At 43.7% G+C, this 22,400-nt stretch overlaps 1 protein-coding gene across 1 annotated transcript in view; it reads left to right on the forward strand.

The window, feature by feature from the left end:
* Nucleotides 1-21,475, forward strand: part of efna4 (ephrin A4) — a 34,525-nt gene extending 13,050 nt beyond the window's left edge. The window contains exons 2-5 of the mRNA XM_083918794.1: nt 7,924-8,222; nt 12,829-12,897; nt 18,975-19,001; nt 20,155-21,475. Coding sequence (XP_083774920.1) covers nt 7,924-8,222; nt 12,829-12,897; nt 18,975-19,001; nt 20,155-20,249 — 490 coding nt within the window. The 3' untranslated portion in view covers nt 20,250-21,475. The remainder of the gene's footprint in view (nt 1-7,923; nt 8,223-12,828; nt 12,898-18,974; nt 19,002-20,154) is intronic.
* Nucleotides 21,476-22,400: the final 925 nt, after the last annotated feature.

Genomic DNA, 22,400 nt, shown 5'->3' on the forward strand with positions numbered 1-22,400 from the left:
GACACTGTGCAAAGCTGAAGGGCCCAAACAGCAAAGTGGGTACATAAACATGAGACAAATGATGTTGACACAGTGGATCAGCCCAGCTGCCACTTTGTAGCAATGCACTTTGATAGATTTCATAAATAGTTTGAATCATGGCTTTTTTGTGTCCACCCATCATCGCTGTCGCTGTCTTCCTCCCGCCTCTGTCGGCCCTGTCACTGTCTGAGCGGTGAGCTACTGTAGCTATATTCAGGTTTATGTATCCGAGCCTGGCACCTGTACAGATCAGCCCTGTATTTACACTGCAGCTCCATTTAGACTGCAGAAACATGGAGAGCACTCATTACTCTGAGGTTTAGGCTATCCGACAGAGGGATACAGGGGGAAAAAAAGACGGACGGAGCGAAGGATGGATGGGTGGGGCAATGGCTTGGCACCAATCCCAGCTCCGGATTGGTTGTTGTCCTGGCAACGGCACGTCTGACCTTATTTACCCCCTCGCGTGCCCCTCGCCGTACGTGCACTGCGCTCTCGCCCATGTGCATTTCTTTTGCTGCACACTTTCTCTGCGTGAGAGCTGCAACTCTTCTTGAGCCCTTTCCCCCCTCACACTTACTTTACAAGTGTGGCCACCTCCACGCAGAGCAGGTGAGAGAGTCAAGTCAGAACACTTACAGCTGCTGGCGTGCTGGCGGGCATAGCGAGTAAGGCAACATTTGCAGTGTTTTTGGTCCACTCGCCAAAAAGAAAAAAAAGGAGCCATAGACTGCGAGACTGCACTCTTGTCCATTTATATTGTGGACAGTAATTTCATACCTCCCCAGAAAAGTCGTTGGGAAGCGTATTTTAGGATCAGACTAGACCACACATGGAGAGCACTGCCTATGCATGACAGGGCTCTGCCACAAAGGGGGATGATGGTTTCTGCAGATCTGCAGCCGTATCGAAATGGTTCCGATGGATTGGTTTCCATCTGATGGGTCCTGTGGACCCGGATCATGCAATTTTCCTCCGCTCTGACGGCCGTAGCCATACATCCTGTGGTGCTGCTGAGTCCAACAGAATAGACACACATACACACAAAGGAGGAGGACCTATGCCATAACAGGCAGAAAATAGGGTCCATCTTTACCTGAGGCTGAGGATCCCTCAGGGTGTGTGTGTGTGTGTGTGTGTGTGTGTGTGTGTGTGTGTGTGTGTGTGTGTGTGTGTGTGTGTGTGTGTGTGTGTGTGTGTGTGTGTGTGTGTGTGTGTGTGTGTGTGTGTGTGTGTGTGTGTGTGTGTGTGTGTGTGTGTGTGCGTGTGTGCGTGTGCGTGTGCGTGTGCGTGTGCGTGTGCGTGCGCGTGCGTGTGCGTGCGCTGCGAACGAAGCAGCCTGCTGATCCATACAGTTTGAATGCCTCCTGGTCATTTAATAGAGACTGCAGGGCAAGAAATGTGCAACCAATCACTTCATCTGGGCTATAAACATACACCCACAGCCATGCACCAGATTCATATCGATATATGATTCTGTGCAACGTGTGTGCACTTATCCCCTTAGCCATATGTGGCAGAGGTATAAGGTTTGTTTGATGGCAAAGGGCTCCCTCAGGGAACTGTTTAACAGAGGTCATAAGCCACCCACATCTTAATGCATATACAATGTGTGTGTGCTCAGTAGGTTTTTGCAAGAAAACCCACATTACTTAAGTGGATGGAGATGGAAGAGGGGAAAAAGGAGGAGGAAAGTTCACATACCTTCCACATACCTTCCACATTTGGAGATTAGGAGTTATAGAAAAGAAAGCAAAAGGTCTGGTGTAGCGGGGAGATACACTTCCTGCTGACCTTGAAGGAAACACACACACACACACACACATACCAAACAGGAAAGAGTAGATAAGAGCAACAGCTTGTTCCCCTTAAGTCTCTCTTTCCTCTTGGTGAGGAGCGGTTGAGCACCGTCTTTGGCCACAGTTTGATGACACAGAAATTTTAAAGAGGTGGGGTCCGCAAAGCGTTGTGGGTGTGAGTTTGGAGGAGGGTGGTAATGGGATTTTTCAGACGGCTGGGCCGGCGGGGTAGTGGGGGGGCCCCAGATGGTCAGAGGTAGGGGGTGAAGTCCTTGTTTGTGCGCATTGAGGGGAGTAAGCATCAGGTTAGACACAACATTGGTGTTTAGGCTCTGGACACAGCACGGCTTTGTGTGGGAGTGGAGGGGGGGCACACAGTTCATCAAGGGGAGGGAAGGGGATGGGGGACTTGTCCTGATTCTGCTCCGTCTTACATCCACACAGGGAATCGAGTAGGAGGGAGGAAATATGGAACAAAATGGTTTGAGTTACGCAAATTCTTGCAAATGTTGCAGTATCGAGAAGATGAAGGCGCTGTCTTTGCCGCTCATTCTCGGACTCCAAGGTGAAGCACTAAAGGTGTATGATTCCTTTTGTTTCTTCCTCTGAAGATAGGATAGCCTGTGGAGCAGGAGGTCATTGAAGATTTTGAGACCTTAAGGAAACAATGTTCTCCCTCTACCTTGTTTCTCTTTCCTCCTGTTACTGTCTTCAGGCTCTTTATGTCATACATTTCTCTCGTACTTTCCATCAATTAATCCCCATAGTGTAGTACTGTTTTTCCCTAGGCAGTCTTCCAAAGTCTGGTCTTACTCACTTGCCCATCATCAAACTTTATTGGTGTTTAAGTGTGGAAGTTTTACTCCAGTCCCTCTCTAGTCGGACCTGTGTTGAGATTTGCTTGCACGTAATTCTTTGTGATTTAGTTCCTAAATGTCACCAGGGAGCTGCACAACAGAAATCATTAGTAGGTCTCCACAACACAGGTGGGGTGCAAGGAAATATCGCAATATATGTTTTGTGATACTGCATCGATTCTCAAAAGCATCTGTATCATTTTTTAATTAATAGTTTTGCAACGCTTCGTGGCAGACAGTGGTTCATTTTGAGTTGTTTAAACCCTTTAACATCCTTCAGTCATTTGACTCTTCCACTTCATGTAACAAGGTATGCATATAGTGATGTGTTCTTTATCCTGACAGTTTTCCTTAAATTAGATTTTATGAAATCACATTTTATCTCTTGCTTACATTATCAGAATAAATCATGATATATTTTGTCGTTATGATGATATGTATAGTATCGCCAAGTTCTTGCCAACACAGCCCTACAAAACAGGTGGGATTGAAAGGTTAGTGACATACGAGCGAGGCTAGTTGGCAAGCCGCTGTGGCTGGTGAGGTATATCAAGTAGCTTGCTAAGCTAGCTGGCTTGCTAGTTTACTTTGTTGCTAAAGGACAATGAGGTAAAACAGCTTGTTCAAGAGACATTCGTACCATCAACTCCAGCCTCACAAGCAAACTTGTAGTTTACAGAAGAGTTGAAGGTCTTGCAGAGCAGAGTTTTGTACAATTTTATGGTGCAACAAAGCTAATGTCTCTAATATTTGCTTATTTTTATGTTAATGTTCATCAAACTTGAACTTAAAGCTCTTCACAGATTTGCTTTGCCTCAGCAACCATAGCCACTGATTGCAGCAATTCCATTTGATGATTTCATATCGGTGTGAAATTTAGCCATTCAAAATGCTGTTGTGAAGGGCTGGGCAATCAATATTATATCGATATTGTGATATAAGATTAGATATAAATTTGGGATAGCGTAATACAACATCCTGGATTTAAAGGCTGCATCACAGCAAATGTAATGTTCTGAATTAACCAGACTGTTCTAGCTGTTCTATTATTTTTCTTTACCCCCATTACTAATGATTATTTATCAGAAATCTGTGTAAATATTTTGTGAAAGCACCAATAGCAAACCTTACAATATCATGGCAATATCGATGTCATGGTAGTTGGTCAAAAGAATTGTGATTTCTGATTTTCTCCATACTGCCCAGCCCTATCGGTGTGACTGGTTCATTAGGATGACTGGTCGGATCAACCACACACACACAACTGTGACATCCAGAACACTAAGGCAATCTGTATGTTGAAGTTGACGTTTATTCATTGAGATTAATGACTCACCTGACATCTACTCATCATTCATCACACGGTAAACCCAACCCATCTGATACACCGAAACTGAAATAAACAATACCGCTTCACATAGTCATCCTCCTAGAGAGCGCCAAAAACCCTCCCATTTCACCAGAAGTGTTACTACAGCACCCACAGAGGTTGAAGCTGCGTCGTGCATGCTACGCGCAGCGGGGTACAGTGACCACAGCATGCTGTGCCCAGTCAGCATAGTGACTGAGTTAGTGATTGGCCCGCTGTGATTGACCACGGAAGAACTGAGGCTCCACCAAGCCTTTCGACCTCCCGCCGTCAACACAAGAAACCCAGCGACTTTTTCTGGGGGCTCATTATCGCCCCATCATGAGCATGAAAGTGTTTTTTTAAAACTACAGCATCTACAGTTACAGATACATGCATTCAGGATGCATAGTACAGTCTAGCATTGTAGAATTTTGTTAGCCCCCGTGTTTATCTGCCGTACATGCGTTAAGTGCCCAAGTGTATTCAGTATGCATAGTACGCAGCTGCTGTGCGTGATCGAGTATCTGCTCTGTATTCCTGAAGCCATGTTGTGGGATTGTTGCTCCTTTAATTATTCTCTCATATTAAAGGATCAAAGGTCTCTGCCTGAAGTCAACCCCCTGCATTTCATTATAACTGCACACACACACTCGCATGCACGTGTGTATATATGCTTTTGTGTGCACACACGTTAACACACATTGGGTTATATCATGGTTATGTTCAATTTTTGAATTCTGAATGTGATTTCCTGCAATTATAAAAAGGATCAATGTTAGCCTTTTCAAGTTCTCCATTGAAGAGCCCAGCATGTAATTTTTGATTTGGCTCCTCGGTGAGTTTTTCTTTATCAACCAAGAGCTTGCTCCAGCCCTCAGAAGGGTGTCACCGATCACCCTCTGGCGTGGGGGATGGAACATGTTTTATTCTCCAGAAGTTGTGTGTGTGTGTGTGTGTGTGTGTGTGTGTGTGTGTGTGTGTGTGTGTGTGTGTGTGTGTGTGTGTGTGTGTGTGTGTGTGTGTGTGTGTGTGTGTGTGTGTGTGTGTGTGTGTGTGTGTGTGTGTGTGTGTGTGTGTGTGTGTGTGTGTGTGTGTGTGTGTGTGTGTGTGTGTGTGTGTGTGTGTGTGTGTGTGTGTGTGTTTCCCCTCTGTTCCAGCACTGGACCAAACGAATCCTCTCCTCTGTTTCCAGAGGTGTTCTCCTACTTATAGGCTGCTCCAGCACTCTGTTCTTTATCACCCACAGCCCTTTCGGTTCTCCCATGATGCCTCTGTGCTGTCACCGCTCTGCTGTGGCTGGCAGGAAAATGGGAGGATGCTGAGTGTAATTAGGGCGTAGCCAAGCCTACCAGGGCCAGAGAGAATGAACGTGGAGGAAGGAAAGGGGTGAGGATAGAAAGAGGGCTGACAGTTTGACATCAGTAGAGCAAGCTGTCTCTGTAATTGCTGGCGTGCATATGGTACAGGCCGAGGTTGGAGGCTTGTGGGAGGAAAAGGGGGAGGGGGTGGGGTAATGGAGGATAGAGAAGAGTCAGATATAAGAGGGAGATGCAGCCTCCAAAGTGGGGAAAGATGAGGGAGGAGATCGAGTAGAGGAAGGGGCTGAGGAGAAATGCAGATCTGGTGGGTGGCTGAGGAGGGAACAGGACCCGTAGAAGACCTGCGGAAGAATCTTGAGTGAATGACATGTAGATGGGGGGGTGGGGGTGGGGGGGGCAGCGTGTTGACACAGCACACGTCTATTATTACATTCACATATTCACAATGCACATACACGCTCACACACTTCTACAGCTAGTGCATCTAAGTAAACTCAGAGAAGCCTCAGAAGGCACCACTGGTTGTGTGTGTGTGTGTCTGTCTGTGTGTATGTATGTGTGCGTGTCTGTCTGTCTGTGCTTACACTGGCTTCATGTGCTGTTCTGTTCCCTTAACCAGACAATCAAGTTCCTTTGTTCAGCTGTAATTAGCACACACAGGTAATAGAGCTATCGGGAAGTGGTCACACACATTCACAGAGGAGGTATTGATCAGGTGTGTGTGTGTGTGTGTGTGTGTGTGTGTGTGTGTGTGTGTGTGTGTGTGTGTGTGTGTGTGTGTGTGTGTGTGTGTGTGTGTGTGTGTGTGTGTGTGTGTGTGTGTGTGTGTGTGTGTGTGTGTGTGTGTGTGTGTGTGTGTGTGTGTGTGTGTGTGTGTGTGTGTGTGTGTGTGTGTGTGTGTGTCCCGATCAATGGTGTCCTGTCGCGTTGATAGATCGCCAATTCCACATGCTAGATATTGAGCAGGAAGCAGCTTTTGGCGAGACCTGCTTCCCCACGACACACACACACACTCTTCTGCTCCATTGTCTCACTCAGACTTATGCACCATTGCTCGCACATCGTTCAAAGTGAACAGAAAACGTAGATTTCTATTTCAGGTTTGCTGTCCTTTGTGCTCTTGTCATTTCTCCTCTCATTGCCCAATCCATCTTTGACACCCTCTGCAGATTTGATGGACCCACTCAGTCTCGTGCTTCCTGTCATGTCTATCTGTTTCATTTCAGTTTTTCAGCTCTGTCTCCTCCTCCTCCTCGTCTTCCTCTCTCTCTGCACTTATTCTTCCTCTTTTATTCTTGTGGTCTCTCCTCTTCTCTGTCCGCCTACTTAACTTAAGTCCGCCGACCACGGCCATCCTCCCTCCCAATTCTGCACTCTTTTTCCCTCCCATGTTCCCCTTCACTGACTCCCAGCACTCCCTTCCTCTCTCCTCCGGTCTGTCACCCCTCTGTAAAGACTCCCACTGATGGACCTGAACCTTCTGCCCAAGCCACATTCTTTTCTCCTGCGCTCCATGCGAAGAGGAGCCCAATTAAAGTCCGTCTCCTCTCTTTCTTCAACTCAGTTGTACTCCTCTCTGCGTGCGTTTGCACTCAGACTCTCTGGGGTCACTAATTAAAACACTTTACTTTCTTTTCTCTTTACTCCACTTTTTATTTTCCCACCTGTTCATCCTACTTTCCTCTCCTTAGCCTTCTTATTCATTTATTTAATTCCGTCTCTCTGCTGTAGCCTGTCTCAAATGCTCTATTTTCATCAGTCTCCACCTGTTTTCCTCTGGGCCTCTTCTCGTGTCACTCCATGGCTCACATTTCTTCCCTCCATTTGTCAAATATTTCTTTCTCATTTGTTGTCCTCTACATTGTTTTTCCATGCCTTTATGATTTCTTCATGTTGAATTCACCTCTCTCACCTCTTCCTTTGTATTAGTTTGTGCACGGGTAACTTTTTAACCTGCAGCTGACAGGAATTCCAAATCCACAGTCTAAAGGAGCACACATTATGCAGCTCCTCTGTTCTTATGATGCTGTCTTGTCCAGATTTGTTGCTACGCCTAAAGTCAGTCAACCTCGACTGAAGACGTGGTTGTGCATGTGCATGCGCATGCACGTCCGCAGAAGTTTGCACACGCCTTTGAATATCCATGCTGCATAGTGAAAGAGTGGAAAGCAGAGGAACTCACGTTTCTTTTACTCTGAACTCCATTCAATGGTCTTTAGCATATGAGGAATTGATATTCTCCCTAAATATCGCTTAACACCGCTCACTTGCTTGTCTGCGAGTAAAATGCAATTGCATCATTGTAATTGTAAATTGTTAAAGATTCTTTTAAGACCTGCACAACTTTGCTTTATCACCCTGCGTAATCGTTGCGTGTAATATTGATGAACTATCCATCTGCCGTAACTATCCACATTCCTCCGAGCACAAAGGAATTATGGAATACCTGTCATCCGTCTTCTTTTTCACTTTCTCTCTCTGTCTGTGTTTAATCACCACCTCCCCCCCTTCAGTCATGTATTACTCTGTGTAATCGTCGCATGAAATATTAATGCCATTGTCGTTCTTCCTTCCAGGTTAACAGCAGGAGATCTGTCAATCCAGGTGAATCTGAACGACTACCTGGATATTTACTGCCCACACTACCCCAACAAGGGGAGCCAGGGCCCCAGGCAGCCAGAGACGCTGGCCCTCTACCTGGTGGGAGAGGCTTCTTTCCAGGGCTGCGTGGAGACCAGAGGGGCCATCAAGAGGTGGGAGTGTAACACCCCCTACGCTCCGTTTGGACCAGTGCGCTTCTCTGAGAAGATCCAGAGGTTCACCCCCTTCTCACTGGGGTTTGAGTTTATCCCTGGGCGCCACTACTACTACAGCTGTGAGTGGAGGATATGTGTGTGCATGCGTGCATGTGTGTTTCAGTGAGTTAAGAGATTCAATTGGGTCTAAAGTAAAGCTGGGTATCATTTAGAATAGCATGATACCAGTACCAAAGCAGTCATGAGTTTTAATGCCGATTTATTTGACAAAATATACCAAACTTCTGAATTAATCAGTTTTTTGTTTTATTTTCTTAACAAGGAGCCATGCATAATCTTCATATTGTCAATAAGTAACAAAGTTTTAGAATTTTGTGGTTTGACCAGGACACATTTCAGTCGGTGATGGCTGCAGATTATTTTGATTATCGTGTAATCTGTGGACTATTTTCTGAGAAAATCCATTAATTGTAGGGATTGACCAATATGGATTTTTTAGGGCCAGTGCCCATATCGATTATTTTTTTTCATCAGCCTTAGCTGATGACCGATATGGACTGCCGGCTTTATGGAGCCAAAATTGTCTGGTACATGATAAACATGCTATGGCTATCGTGGTCTGCAAGTGAACTGCAGCGTCTCCAGCAACACGGAACTGCCTGTGGACGCCTGTCTCTAAATACTGCAGGGGAAAGAAGTCGTCGAACACAGCAGCCTGCCTTAGCCGCTGCCCGTACACGTTAAAAAAAAATGAATTACTTGGCATTGAAATATCCAAAAAATTGTGAAAAATGTCCATAACCATTTCATAAAACCAATGATGACGCATTCAAAATGCTTATTTTGTCCATCTAATGGTCACACACCCCAAAAATGTCAGTTTACCATCAGATAAAATTCCTAAAAGTAGCATATCCTTACAACTAAGAAGCTAGAGAGAGATGATGTTTTTAATTTTTTCTTGAAAAATTGACTTCAAGCCCTTGAAAACTTGGACTGAAATCATAAATATTTCACTGTAACATAAAATATTCATGACAAAATAAGCAAAAAAATCAAAGTTCAGCCTTGAAAGAGTCTAGAATTGTGTAACATCCTATCCCGTTCGATCGATTTATGGTTGCAGATTAATTTCCTGTCATTAATCCAAAAGTATTGTGGTTCAATACATGGCTAAAAGGTATGTGTTTTTAATGTGCAACGGGAATTATCACTTGCTGTCTTGTGAGAAATGTCTATTCTGTAAAGCAGAGAATATTCGCTTCAGGCTCCTCACACTGGAAGCCAAGTAAAACAGCCCAAAAAGAGAAAAATATGTAAATATTTGATGTTTCAATTCATCAGGCTGTGCATAGACACCTGCATTGGAGGATATTTCTAAGGGATGGAAAAGTTGAGAGCTACTTTAGCCAATGTCTTTTTATGAGTCTTTGAGTGTCTGCAGTCTACAGCTTATGGCATCAATGTTTGCCATAAATTTGCACTGAATGACATTAATTTGATGTTTTCTTAAACCTGTGGGCTTTTACACAAGTTTACTGATGGTTTCTTCTTTCCCCATTACACTCTATTGTGCTCCTCTCTCCTCACTCATTTATTTCAAACCACTGGAGGGAGAAAAAGGGAGGCAGAAGATTGCTTAGTGGCTGTAAAATCAGTTGACTGTTGCCCCTCCCCCCCCCCCCCCCCCTTTTTTTTTTTTTTTTTACAACTTCTGGTGTCAGTCCAACCAAGAGGAGGAGGACACGAAACAAGACAGAGAATGAAAGAGTCAAGTGAAAGCATGGTATGGAAGGGTGACAACAAAGAGACAGAGGGGACCGCAAAGTGTAGGAGGAAGAAATGGAGATCAATACGGGACGACAGTGCAGGAGGGAGGGTGGGGGTGGGGGGATAAAGGCAGGCAGAGAAGCAGACGGAGGTAGAGAAGCGTGGAGGAGTGACAGAGGCAGAGAAAGAGCAAAAGATGGACATAGTCTGACAGTACAGGAAGGGGGAGTGGAAAGGGTCGAAAGAGGCCGAACGAGAGGAATCCACAGTGGAAGAAGAAAAGGGAGATCAACAAAAGCGATGGAGAAAAAAAGGGATGGATGAGATGAAGAGAAAGAATCTTTGCATAAATTACTGTTGCGGTCCAAGGGACAATGGAGCATTGTGAGAGCATGAGAGAGTGCTTACACACACACACACACACGCTAACACACATGTATATATGTACACATATACACACACGGCTATTGTGGTTGTTCAGGCCGGTTCAGAGAAAAGCAACAATAGGTCCCCCCCCCGGTCAGGCCACATCGGGCTCAGAGCGATTGTGTGTGTTTTGTCCACATCAAAGATAAGGCGTAAAGTTGGTCCAAATGTCTGGCTCTGGGGTCTGTGGGCTGAATGGGAGAGCACTGGAGACAGTATAATGGCATTAGCCTGGGAGAACAGTACAATAGTATTAGAAACACTAATGGCATTAGTTGGCTCAGTCTGAGCCGGGCTCAGCTCCTCTCTACGGCTCCCACAGACTACGACACTGACAACCCACTGTTTCTGTCTGACCTGCTGACCAACACTCGCAGGTTTTCCACAGACGGATCCCCACAAACAGGAAACACCTTGACATCCTCTGACAGTCATCTGCTCCTAACATGGAACCAATTGAGGGAAGAGCAACCTTTCCAGGCGACACCTAAAGCTGAAGAATCTACTAGTAATTAGTCAAAGGCAAACACTAATTTAAAGAATCATGTTGTTAAAACTACAATAAATATTGAGTTTAGAAATACAAATTTAATATGAATTGTTTTAAAAGCATACATAGGGCTCAGGAACACTTCCAAAAACCAGTCTGAGAACACAGTTCATCGCTGCATCCACAAATGACAGCTGAAACTCCACCATTCAAAGAGGAAACCGCATATAAACTAGATGCAAAAAAGTTTAGCCTTCTCTAGACTCTAACTTATTTAAGATGGACAGAGACGAAGTAGGGAAACTATCCTGTAGTCTGACGAGTTAAAATTTAACTTTATTTTTGGAACTCACTCTGACGCCGCATCCTCCGGGTTAAAGAGGAGACCGACCATCCGGCTAGTTATCAGCGCACAGTTCAACAGCATCCGTGAAGACATCGTTAATGCTCAACCATATATACAGGTTTTGGTGCAACATATGCTGCCAAGTAGACGACGTGTTTTTCAGAGAAGGCCTTACCTATTTCAGCAAGACGATGCTAAACCACATTCTGCACACATTACAACAGCAGGGCTTCTTAGTAAAAGAGTCCGGGTACTAATCTAGCCTACCTGCAGTCATGACTCGTCACTTATTAAAAATGTTTGGCACGTTATGAAATGTAAAATGCAGCACTGGAGACCTCAAACTATTTATATGAATATGCAAATATTGCTCATATAAATGTGTACATACTGGTTACAAGATGCCTCCTACTTAACTGAAAAGTACATTTTTAGTGTATTGTGCACTGGCGGCTTCAAGTTTCCACATCCCACTTGGGTAAGTTGCATCCTTAGCCACGATTTGCTTTTTGAACTAGCTGTAATGTCACAAAATCCTGCTCATATGCACTAAACTGAGATTTAAGGTGAACACAGAGAAACTTAACCAAATGAACCTGAAAACAGCCTTAAAGTGTCAAACTCAGCACATGCATCATTCTGAAGCAACAATAAACAAAACAAAAACTTGTTTAAGTCCAAAGTTCGAAGCTCCGGAAAAAAGCTAGTCTGTTGGCCTTGAGTTACGATTTGTTTAGTCAAACTGAAATAAACACCATTAGCTTCCGACATGATCACTGACGAGTGGGTGATCTTCAGCAAATTGGGTTTTTAGTTTCCCTTGGAACCGTCCGCAGTGTCGGACCTCACATCTGTCATGGTGCGTACGACTTGCAGCATCTTTAGTTCTTTCTGTATTTTGGGGAAAGTGGTCCTCACTTGGCTTTAGTTTCATTTATTTGCAGCATTTTCTTTCTTAATCTAACATGCTGTCAAACATTTTAGTTAAGATGTTTAGTGTGTGAGTTGAGCTCTCTCAGCCACCATAGATAGCACCTCATAACACAGCCCCACTGCTCCTGTGCTCCTATCTTATCAGTTGAAATTACAGATACAAAGTGAGACAGACTGTTAGCGATCATACACTCAGCTTGCGCGCTGGGTCCCTGTTGAGTTAGCAGCTGTTTGTGAATAATTCCCCCCAAAAATAAAGCCCTTTAACTTTGATAGATTTGTTTTTGTAAAAGCAATGCTAAACGACAGGTAATACAAGTGATGTTTGCCGGTTTTCCCACATGAGCCGTGATAAGCGTTGATATCGGAGCACTTGTTTGTTTTTGTTTTTTTATGGTCGCACTCTCAGCCGTGTGTGCTATTGTTTTTATTTAGTCGTGCAGCTAAGTGTGAAGCCTGTTAGTCTCTGTGACACACGGAGATTGTGTGATTCTTTATACTGCTCTCAGGGATCGTGTGAGGTATGGATATGGTGGGAACAGGAAAACAACCCCACTGCTCTTAAGCTTTTCTTGTCATAAGAATTCTTCAAAAGTACTAAGAGAGTTCTCAAAGTGAGGATTTGACTGAAAGATTTCATTCTGCTTTTGCACGTCTCATTTTATCTGTTATCATTTTGAATGCCAGCCTCTTTTTTGGGTTCAGTAGATCCGCAGCACATTTAAATCTCTCTTTCTGTTGATCTCGTTGTTCTTTCTAGCTCTGCCCTCAGACGAAGGCCCTCCTCTGCCATGTATGAAGTTGCGTGTCACCGTGTGCTGTGAGCCCAGTGAGTACACTTTTCATCTGTTCTTCCTTTCATGCTCCCCCCTGTTTGTACACCAAGAGACTCCTCTCTCTGCCTCTCTTATCTCTACTACCAGGGCATGATGATGATGATGTTTAGGCTGCTCCCCACAACTATTCCTCTTCTATTTCTGAATAACTGTAATGCTCTAATTCTCTCCACTTTTATCAATGAAACTAAATCTATCTCTACCCGTCAGAATCCTGCATTATCTTTAACCTTGTAAGATGAGACTTTACTCCACTCTCCACTCCACGTTGGCTTTTAAACCATAATTGGATTGAGGGTTTGTAAAGAATTAGTTCCCTCTCTTCTCTCCTAACTCCCTCCATTCTCTCCTCTTTTTCTACCTCCCTGTCTCCCTCATTCACCCACTCTCCATCTCTCTCTTTCCCAGTGTGAAATTCCCAGAGTTGATCTAATCCAGAGCACGCCTGGAGTAATGTTAGTCTTCCAGTCCAGTGAGCTGCCCATTCCGGTTGGGAATATTGCCCAGTCACTGTGGGAATCCCTGTACTAGTTGTTGTGTGTGTGTGTGTGTGTGTGTGTGTGTGTGTGTGTGTGTGTGTGTGTGTGTGTGTGTGTGTGTGTGTGTGTGTGTGTGTGTGTGTGTGTGTGTGTGTGTGTGTGTGTGTGTGTGTGTGTGTGTGTGTGTGTGTGTGTGTGTGTGTGTGTGTGTGTGTGTGTGTGTGTGTGTGTAATTTTATGTATGATCATTTTCCTGTGTCTGTGCACTTTGTGTTTTTGTGCATTCCTGCATGGGTATGTGGGCCTTTGCATGTGCTCTCTGGCTCTTTGTGCGTGTGTTTCTGTGTGCGCGCGTAAGCACCCCCCGCATATGCGTGTCTGAGACGTCTGTCCCAGTTCCCATCCCATTGCTATCTGCAGGGGGCTTGTCGTGCTGTCCCAGGCTGAACTAACACACACACTTTTTTTTTCCAGGGAAGCTGGTTGCAAGGTTCTGTGTATCTGCATGTGTATGAAACCCGTTTACTAAATTCTTACATGTCCTTTTAACGGACCCCCATTACACCACCTTGATTAAATTTGTGTTACTTTTAGCACAGATAGTTGTTCGGTGGTAAATTGCTTATGTAGTCTTCTGACTCTCTGACGGTACCCATCAGCCTATCTGAGCCAGACTTTACTGTTAAAGCCCATTACTTTACATAAGAAAGACTTCCACATACTTCCATCTACTGTTTCCTTTCCTCATCTCTTTTTTTCTCACCCTCTCATCCTGTTCCTTAACCAAAACTAATCCCAACTAAATGTCAGGATCTCCCTCTTCTTGCCACCTCCCCACCATCACCACCACTTGAACCTCCCGCTCTTTCTTTCTTTCTAGTCTTCTGTCATTCCTGAAGTGGCACTAATCCTCCCCTTCTCTCTGTCTCCTCAGCTTTCCCCTCCTTCCCTCATTTTTTATGATCTTTCGCTACTGGAGCAAAACTAATCTAGGCACCATCCATGGCAGTCTCTTACACCCCCCCCCCTCCCACACACCCCCATTCCTCCTCACCCCACCTCCTCCACCTTCCCTGTGTCTTGTCTATCTCTTTGTTGTATCTCCATATCCACAATGCTGTTTTTCACCGACTCCTCTCTCCCTGTTTCTCCGCTCCGCTCCATCTCTGTCGCGCACATGCTGTGCGGCAAGTGCGTTGGGATGAGAATACATGAGGCCGGAGAGAGAAGAGAGGACGAGATGGATGAGAGAGGACATGGAGGAGAGTTTGAGGGTCTCTCTCTCTCTCTCTCTCTCTCTCTCTCTGTCTTTCTGTTTGACTGTCCATTAGTGACCGCTTACCACAGCTGTTGTTGTGTCGTTCCCTGTGGTAACACCTTACATACCCTCTGGTTCCTTCCTGCTCTGGTTCCCTTTTATCTGACAGGTAGCATGGCAGTAGGGTGTGTGTGTGTGTGTGTGTGTGTGTGTGTGTGTGTGTGTGTGTGTGTGTGTGTGTGTGTGTGTGTGTGTGTGTGTGTGTGTGTGTGTGTGTGTGTGTGTGTGTGTGTGTGTGTGTGTGTGTGTGTGTGTGTGTGTGTGTGTGTGTGTGTGTGTGTGTGTGTGTGTGTGTGTGTGTGTGTGTGTGTGTGTGTGTGTGTCTGCGATGGCAGCCTCTTGTCCTACAACTACATCTTATCACAACTTCAAACCATGCACTTCCCTTCTTCTCTGCCCAAAATGATTTTTTCCTTGCAGAAAGCATGAGATTAAACAGTACTTCCATGCGGGGATGCCCTGTCTGTGTTTGAATTAATTTTCCATGGGAAGTTAAGCTGGGGAATTTTGGAAATGTTCTGTAGTCCACGGGCTAAAATGTGTGGCTTCAAAAGTCCAGGGTTCCGGAAATCATTGGTGCATGTGATGGAGGAATGCACAGTAGGGGGCGTGGCCTCAATACCACCGCAGTAAACAGTGTGCTATGTGCATATGAGCATAGATAGTCTCTGTACTCGCATGAAATCTGGTTGTTTGAGTCAAGATTATGCTAAAATATATTTTCCCCTGTTATAGTTAAAAATCCCTGTCAAGGTCCAACCTTCATTTTTATTCCCATGGAAAGTTTCACGGAATTTTGCAACCCTAGCCAGCACACACGCGCGCACTCATGCACCTTGCTCACACCGGTCTGAAGGACAGAGTGATGACAGTGAGAGGGTCCGTCAGGTACGCTGTCATTGCTCCAAGGTCAGCCACCACTCGCCGGTCCCTCAGTCTCCTCTCCAGTGTGTGAACGTGTGTGTTTAACGCCTTAATTTAACCCAAGAACACAACAAGCACTCACAGGAGAGAGTTACTGACGCAGGGAGCTCCTAATGACATCCTCTGTGTCTGATGTTTCCTCATTCTGGTTGTTGCTTGCGGCATTATAGTATTAAGCACGTTTTGGCTTTTGAGGTTTATAGTTGTTTGGGGCTTCGTGATGTACGTGATGATTTGAACACAACGCTGTCACAAAACACAATTAGACAGAGTGCTTTGCTGAAAGGTGCTTGATCCTGTTGCATCAGAAAACAAGGCTCTGAATGGGCACCAGCAAACGGGTGTCATAAGAATTCTGCGGCGCTTTGCAGCCCCTCTGTTGCGTCTTTCAGCGCTCGCTTCGCCTCTCACTCCATACTTACCTTTCTTTCCTTTTTTGTGTTGCAACTTCCCTCTAAAACTCCTCCTGTTGTGTTTATCTCCTTGTCGCTCTGTCTCTCCGCCTTTCCCCTTTTTTTTCGCCGCCCTACTGTGAGAAACCATTACAGACCAACTTCTCTCTCTCTCTAATTGATTCCTGTTCTCTCTCCGTCTCTGTTCCCTCTTTTCTGTCGTTCTCCCGCTGTGAGCAGTCCATTGCATTCATTTCAGTTTGCAGAGCTTCACCATTTTCCTTCTCTTTTTTTGGCTGCTATTTTTTTTTTTTTAATTTCTTACATCGCTGCCCTCCTTTACCCCCTCCGCTCTCTCCCAAATACCTTTGTACCCTCTGAACTCAATACACACAAGGACACAACTTGAAAACACACACACGCACACACACACACTGCTTGCCCAGGCGAGCTCCCTCCGACCCCAAACTCGATACTCAAAATTAGACTTTAACAGCTTTCGTCGATTTCGCTTTTTTCATTCGCCGTTTTTTCGCCTTTGCCTTTTTTTGTTTAATTTTTAGTAAAGTGCTAACAGTCAGGGTTGGTTAGCATTAGCTCCTGTGTGTGTGTGTATGTGCGTGTGTGTGTAAAATGGCGGCACGAGAGGAGAGGTGGGATGGTGGAACAGTGTCTGTCTCTGCAGTGGGGCGTTCTGCCGGCTGGAGACACTCACACACATACACTGGCATGCACACACACACACAGACACTCACACATTTAGCCATGGTTGTGTATGTACAGTCACACGTGCTGCATGTTTCTGACTGCATTGCAGAGACGGCACAGTTCTTCCAGTCACACCAGCGCGGACGCCATTTTGTGGCTTGCATGATGAAAATTATGATGTTGACACAAACTAGTGGTCCTCGGTGTTCAAATGCGCATGTGATTTAGAGTCGGATCAAAACACACATATCACACACAGCTGGATAAACACAAGGCATTTAACATCTTTAGTTTCGAACTGTGGCAAGGCGTTGCGCACACACACACACACACACACTCGCAAATTGGTACTTTTCAGTAAAGTGTTTTTCCTCTACCCAAGTAAATTACAAGTTTGACTTCAAGCATATTCGTAAGTGTCATAAAATCATTATTTTTTATATAGCTATGTTTGCCACATCCAAAACAACCACGATGAAAAAAACTCACAAAACTCAAGGAATTAAGCGATGTAATTTTTCTTATAAGTCACTTTTTAAGTTTTGTTAATTGATTTTAAATGCTCTATTGATAAAATTATACAAATTAGGCTTAGGCTTTTGCGATACAATTTAAACCTCAAGGACAGATAATGAATAAATATAAATTGGCCGTTAAATTGCATTAAAACATGGGTTGATGGCAGAAAAGCTACAGTTTTCAATTACAAATGAACACGACGATGATGCTGATTTTTAGTCTATATTGTTTAAGTGCAGCAGCGCTATTTAAAACCCCAAATGTTTGGCTATTATTTTCTTCTGTTTGCTTTATTTTTTTTTCCCTCCCAAATCTCATAATTACAGCCATGTTGACACGCACGCACGCACGCACGCACGCACGCACACACACACACACACACACACACACACACACACACACACACACACACACACACACACACACCAGCTCAGTAAGAGGCCCAGGCCCAGCGTGCTATTTAATGCTTCGTTAACCCCTAGATGGTCGTTAGTTGTACAAAACCCGGGAGTCATTTAGTGTCTCATGTCTGTCTGAGTGGCATGTTGCTGCGGAGACCTGTAGGTACAAGACGGATATTACAAACCCCCTCATTTAATAAAGCCTCGCTATCTTCTCTGTGGCTGTACAGCACGTCATAATCTCAGTCAGTCGCAGTGGGATGTGGCTAAGTGGTAGCTTTCCTGGAGACGTGTGTGTGTGTGTGTGTGTGTGTGTGTGTGTGTGTGTGTGTGTGTGTGTGTGTGTGTGTGTGTGTGTGTGTGTGTGTGTGTGTGTGTGTGTGTGTGTGTGTGTGTGTGTGTGTGTGTGTGTGTGTGTGTGTGTGTGTGTGTGTGTGTGTGTGTGTGTGTGTGTGTGTGTGTCTTTCTTTCTTTGGGGTCCCAGTGTCCGAGGCAGGTTTGAGGCCTCAGATCAATTTAATAACGGCTGCGATTGTTCCGCCTCATCCCCCCTTCCTGACCTTTCTGTCCTTTTTTAACCGTTTCCGCTTTTTAGTCTCACCACCTGTATTTTCTTTGTTTGCCCTTTTTTCCCTCATCTCTACACCAGCTCTCTCTCTCTCTCTCTCTCTCTCGCCTCTCCCTGTCCTAACATCCCTCCATCCCTCCCTCCATTATTTCCTTTTAGTCCGCCCCCCTGCTGAGAAAGTGACGCCCAGACACAAACACCCTTCTCTTTCTCTCCCCCCCTTTTCTCTCCGTCTGACCTTGTTTCAATCTTTCGAACCTTCCTTTTTCTTTTCTTTTTCTCCGCCATACTTTCTCACTCGGGTCTCCGCTGCTTTTCCTTTCATCTTCTGTCCACTTCTTGGTTTCGCTCTGTCATTTTGAATTTTCGTGTGTTTTTTTTTTTCTCCCCTTCTTTTTCATTTCCTGTGTCCCTGCTGTATAATCTCGATCATTCTTACTCTTCCTGATTTACATAACACTATCTTTTCCTGTTGCCATGCTTCTCAAGTGCTTTTTTTATCCGACCTTTAAGAGAATTTGCATAGGGGACATATTTAGGGTTGCACAGCTAGTCAGTACTCATTTTTCATGGCGTAAGGCTTTGAGTAATGGTAAATACCTTCCCTTGGTCATTTGTCTGTTCCTCGCTCCTTTTGTTCCACAAAGCAGTAGCTGTATTGAGAAAGTTAAGCATACAAAAATGACTAATCAGCAGCTTGTTTCTTCACATCAGCTTTATCTTAATCTTCTCTCTCCCCTTTCTCTCTTTCTCTCCTACAGCATCAGAGGGTTCAAAACAAATACAAGGTGAGCTGCAACATTTTAAACCCAATTTTATTCGTAGGCATCTTTACGATGCGTCTGTATGGTTACATATGCACACACGTCATAGTTCTTTTCTCTCTCAAATTCAAATGTGGTTGAATCGGTAGCAAGAGTACGGCACATAACTGTATGAGCCGTGTTGATTATTCATAGAAATGAGTCAAATGGAAACTATTCTACATTGCTATGGGGACACCCAAACTTTACACCTGTATGCGATGGTTATAAAATCTCCCTCCAATATAATGGCCATTAATGTGCTCCTGCAACAACCGTTTCTCTTCGGGGAAGTTTTTCCACACAGTTTTGGAACCTGGCTGCAGGGATGTGCTCCCATTCAGCCACATGAGCATTAGTGATATAGGGCGATAAGGCCTGGCTCGCAGTTTGCGTTCCAGTTCATTCCAATGGTGCTTTCTACAAAGTTCTTTTACGGCTACACCAAACTCAGAAACCAAGGACCTCTCACAAACTGTCAGGAAGCACGCCATTGCCTATGTAATATAATTAGGCTATATGCTGTAACATTAACATTTACATTAAGTGCATTAATGAGCCCAAGCAGTGGAAAAATGGACCAGACCTAAAGTCCTAAAGGCATCTACATACTTTTGGCCATTTAGTGTATTTCTTACAAACTATTTCTAACGGTGGACGAAGCACTCAGATCATTTACTTTAGTAAAAATAGAAATATTGCAGTATAAAAATACTCAATTACAAGTACAGAAGCATCATCAGCAAAATATACGTGATGACGAAAGATCAAAAGTAGAAGTACTCATGCAGAATGGTCTATTTCACATTGTTATATATTCTAGAATATCATATTATTAGGCTTTTGTCACTAATAAATACATGTGGAGTTCATCAATGTGGTGCAAATGTTGATGCTGTATGTACTAGATAAACTAGATAAACATATTGTAAAAAAATGTTTTTATGTTAAATGTAACTAGTAACTGTAGGGAGTAAAGTGTACATTGAATTAGAATAATAAGGAAGCATAAACTTTGCTAAAGTAAAGTACAAGTGCCTCAGAACAGTACTTAGGATGGTAAAGTAGTTGAGTAAATGTAGTTAGTTACATTCCACCACTGATTCTTTCATCCCTAAAGTTTTCCTCTCTCTTCCAGAAACTGTACCTGGAGGTAGTGCCTGCTCACTGAGGACAGCTTCCCCTTCACTCCTCCTCACCCTCGTCCTCTTCCTCTTCCTGCTGACAACCTGACTCCCTCGTTCCTTCTCACCGCCAACCTCACACACATATGCTCCCCCAGATCGGGAGATGTTCAATTTACACAATGCAATCAACGCTCAAGACAGTGAATGACGCAATGCAATCTATGCTAAACTACTGCAAATGATACATATTACCTTGTGGCTGGTTTACCTGTGAAATTCCAGGAAGAATCAGTCTTCTCCAGAACGGGGCCACAGTGACTCAGGGAGCGACACGGGGAATCGCAGTGATTCATTTCTTGTTATTTTCGTCAGAATATTACACATAGAGCTAGACCTAGTCATAAGATTCATATCCCACTCTGATGCCAAAAGAACAATGAGTCTGCCAGGAATTCTTTCAACCAAGTGTTCTCACTTTTTCATCTCTGTTTCTCATTTTCTACTCATTATATTGTTTTACTTCTTTTTGAGAACTTGCCTCCTGTTTAAAAAAAAAATGGCCAAATGAACACATATGACTGTACTGAGCGGCTCAGGTTGGAGATCAGCCAGGGACTTTATTTTTCTAAACATAGTTGAACATAAATAACTGACTTTTTTTAACTGGCTCATTTGCATCTAATGAAGAAAAAATGTGTTTATCTAATTTGATTTTCATAAATAAAGGTGTTTAGTTGGGAACATTCTTGAATAGTCAAGCAGGGCTGCTGCGCCCCCTACTGGGATCAAACTGGTTTAACTGGAGTTGGACTGGGTTGGCCAAAAACTCAGAAAGTGGACACTAGAATGTGGCGCTGTATAGTAAAAATAAGCACCTGGGACAGAGTTTGTCCTCTCTGATTGGACCCCCTGCTGTTCTGCCTCCCCACACCCTCTGTGCCTCACAAAGAAGCACAGAACAGAGGGATTTATAGGTAAACGGAGAGCATCAGCTCACGCCGCTCCACTGAACACACTGCGGACCGCTGAGAGGGGGGATTGGTTGATGCTCATGGAGACCAACCAGGTGTGCAGATATGCACGCAAGCTTTTTGTTCTTTTTATTGTGTTTTCTGTTTTTTTTTCTTCTTTTTTTAACGCAGGATCCTTGATTTTAAGTTTAACGCCATAGTTAATATATTCACTAAATGATATATATTAACTACATATTTCAATGTTATAGAAAGAACTGATATTAAAGTGCAAAAAATACTTATTTGGCATATACAAACAATGATTTATATTCTGGATATATATGTACTGGTATTTTCAGTACTTTGCTACAATGTAGTTCCACAAATGATTTAATTTTCTTTTTTGCAAAATAGTTTATTAAAGAAATCCCTCTAATTGACTGTAATAGATTAAGATACAGTATCATAATTAAGAATTATTATCATTATTTTTTTAATCGAAATTTGAGATACTGTAGTTGTGTATTTTTCATTGAAATTAATTGAGGTTTAGATGTTTATGAATTTAAACAATTATTTCCCCTCAGAGCTTAGAAAATCTAAAGTTTCTTTAATTTATCTTTTTGTTTTTTAAAAACCTACATTTTTAGCGCTTAATATATTTTCCCTCCTGCTGTAAATCACACCAGTCATGCCATTTGTTTTTTTTGGTTTTTTTTTTATGTGTATTTCCTAAATGGGTGATAAAACCAATATTTGAAGATGTGTTAAAAAATTTGTACAACTAGGATTTTTTTTTTTATTATTTCTTTACGTGTGTGTGACGTGTTCTGCTTTCACATTTTAGTGAAGAATGTAGCTTCTTCTGTGAAGAGCCAACTGCAATCTGAGCCTTTTTTTATGTGGCAAGACAACAAAAATAAACATGATTGCATAAAAATGCTTCCATCGTCATTTAACTTCTGAAAGTATTAATGTGTTATGTAACCGCGTGGCTCTGTGACAACACACAAAAACACAACTTTATTTGTGGAACACACACGTCTAGTGTAATACACATGGGTATGAAGATAAGAAGACTTCAGGGACTTGAAATGACCTTGTGGTGCAAGAGGCCATTGTAATGTGAGTAACTTGGTGGGATATTGAGCTGTGGGCAGCTAAAACCTGATAAGACTTCAGTAGAGTCCCGGTATTCGACCCTGCAGCATCATAGACAATACATCGACATTAAAGTAGTAACCATATTTTTTTTCAGCTAAAAACAGAACTGAGGTTGAATACGGGGGCGAAAGGAGATGTGT

This window comes from Echiichthys vipera, assembly GCF_963691815.1.
Source record: "Echiichthys vipera genome assembly, chromosome: 8".
Taxonomy (NCBI): domain Eukaryota; kingdom Metazoa; phylum Chordata; class Actinopteri; order Perciformes; family Trachinidae; genus Echiichthys; species Echiichthys vipera.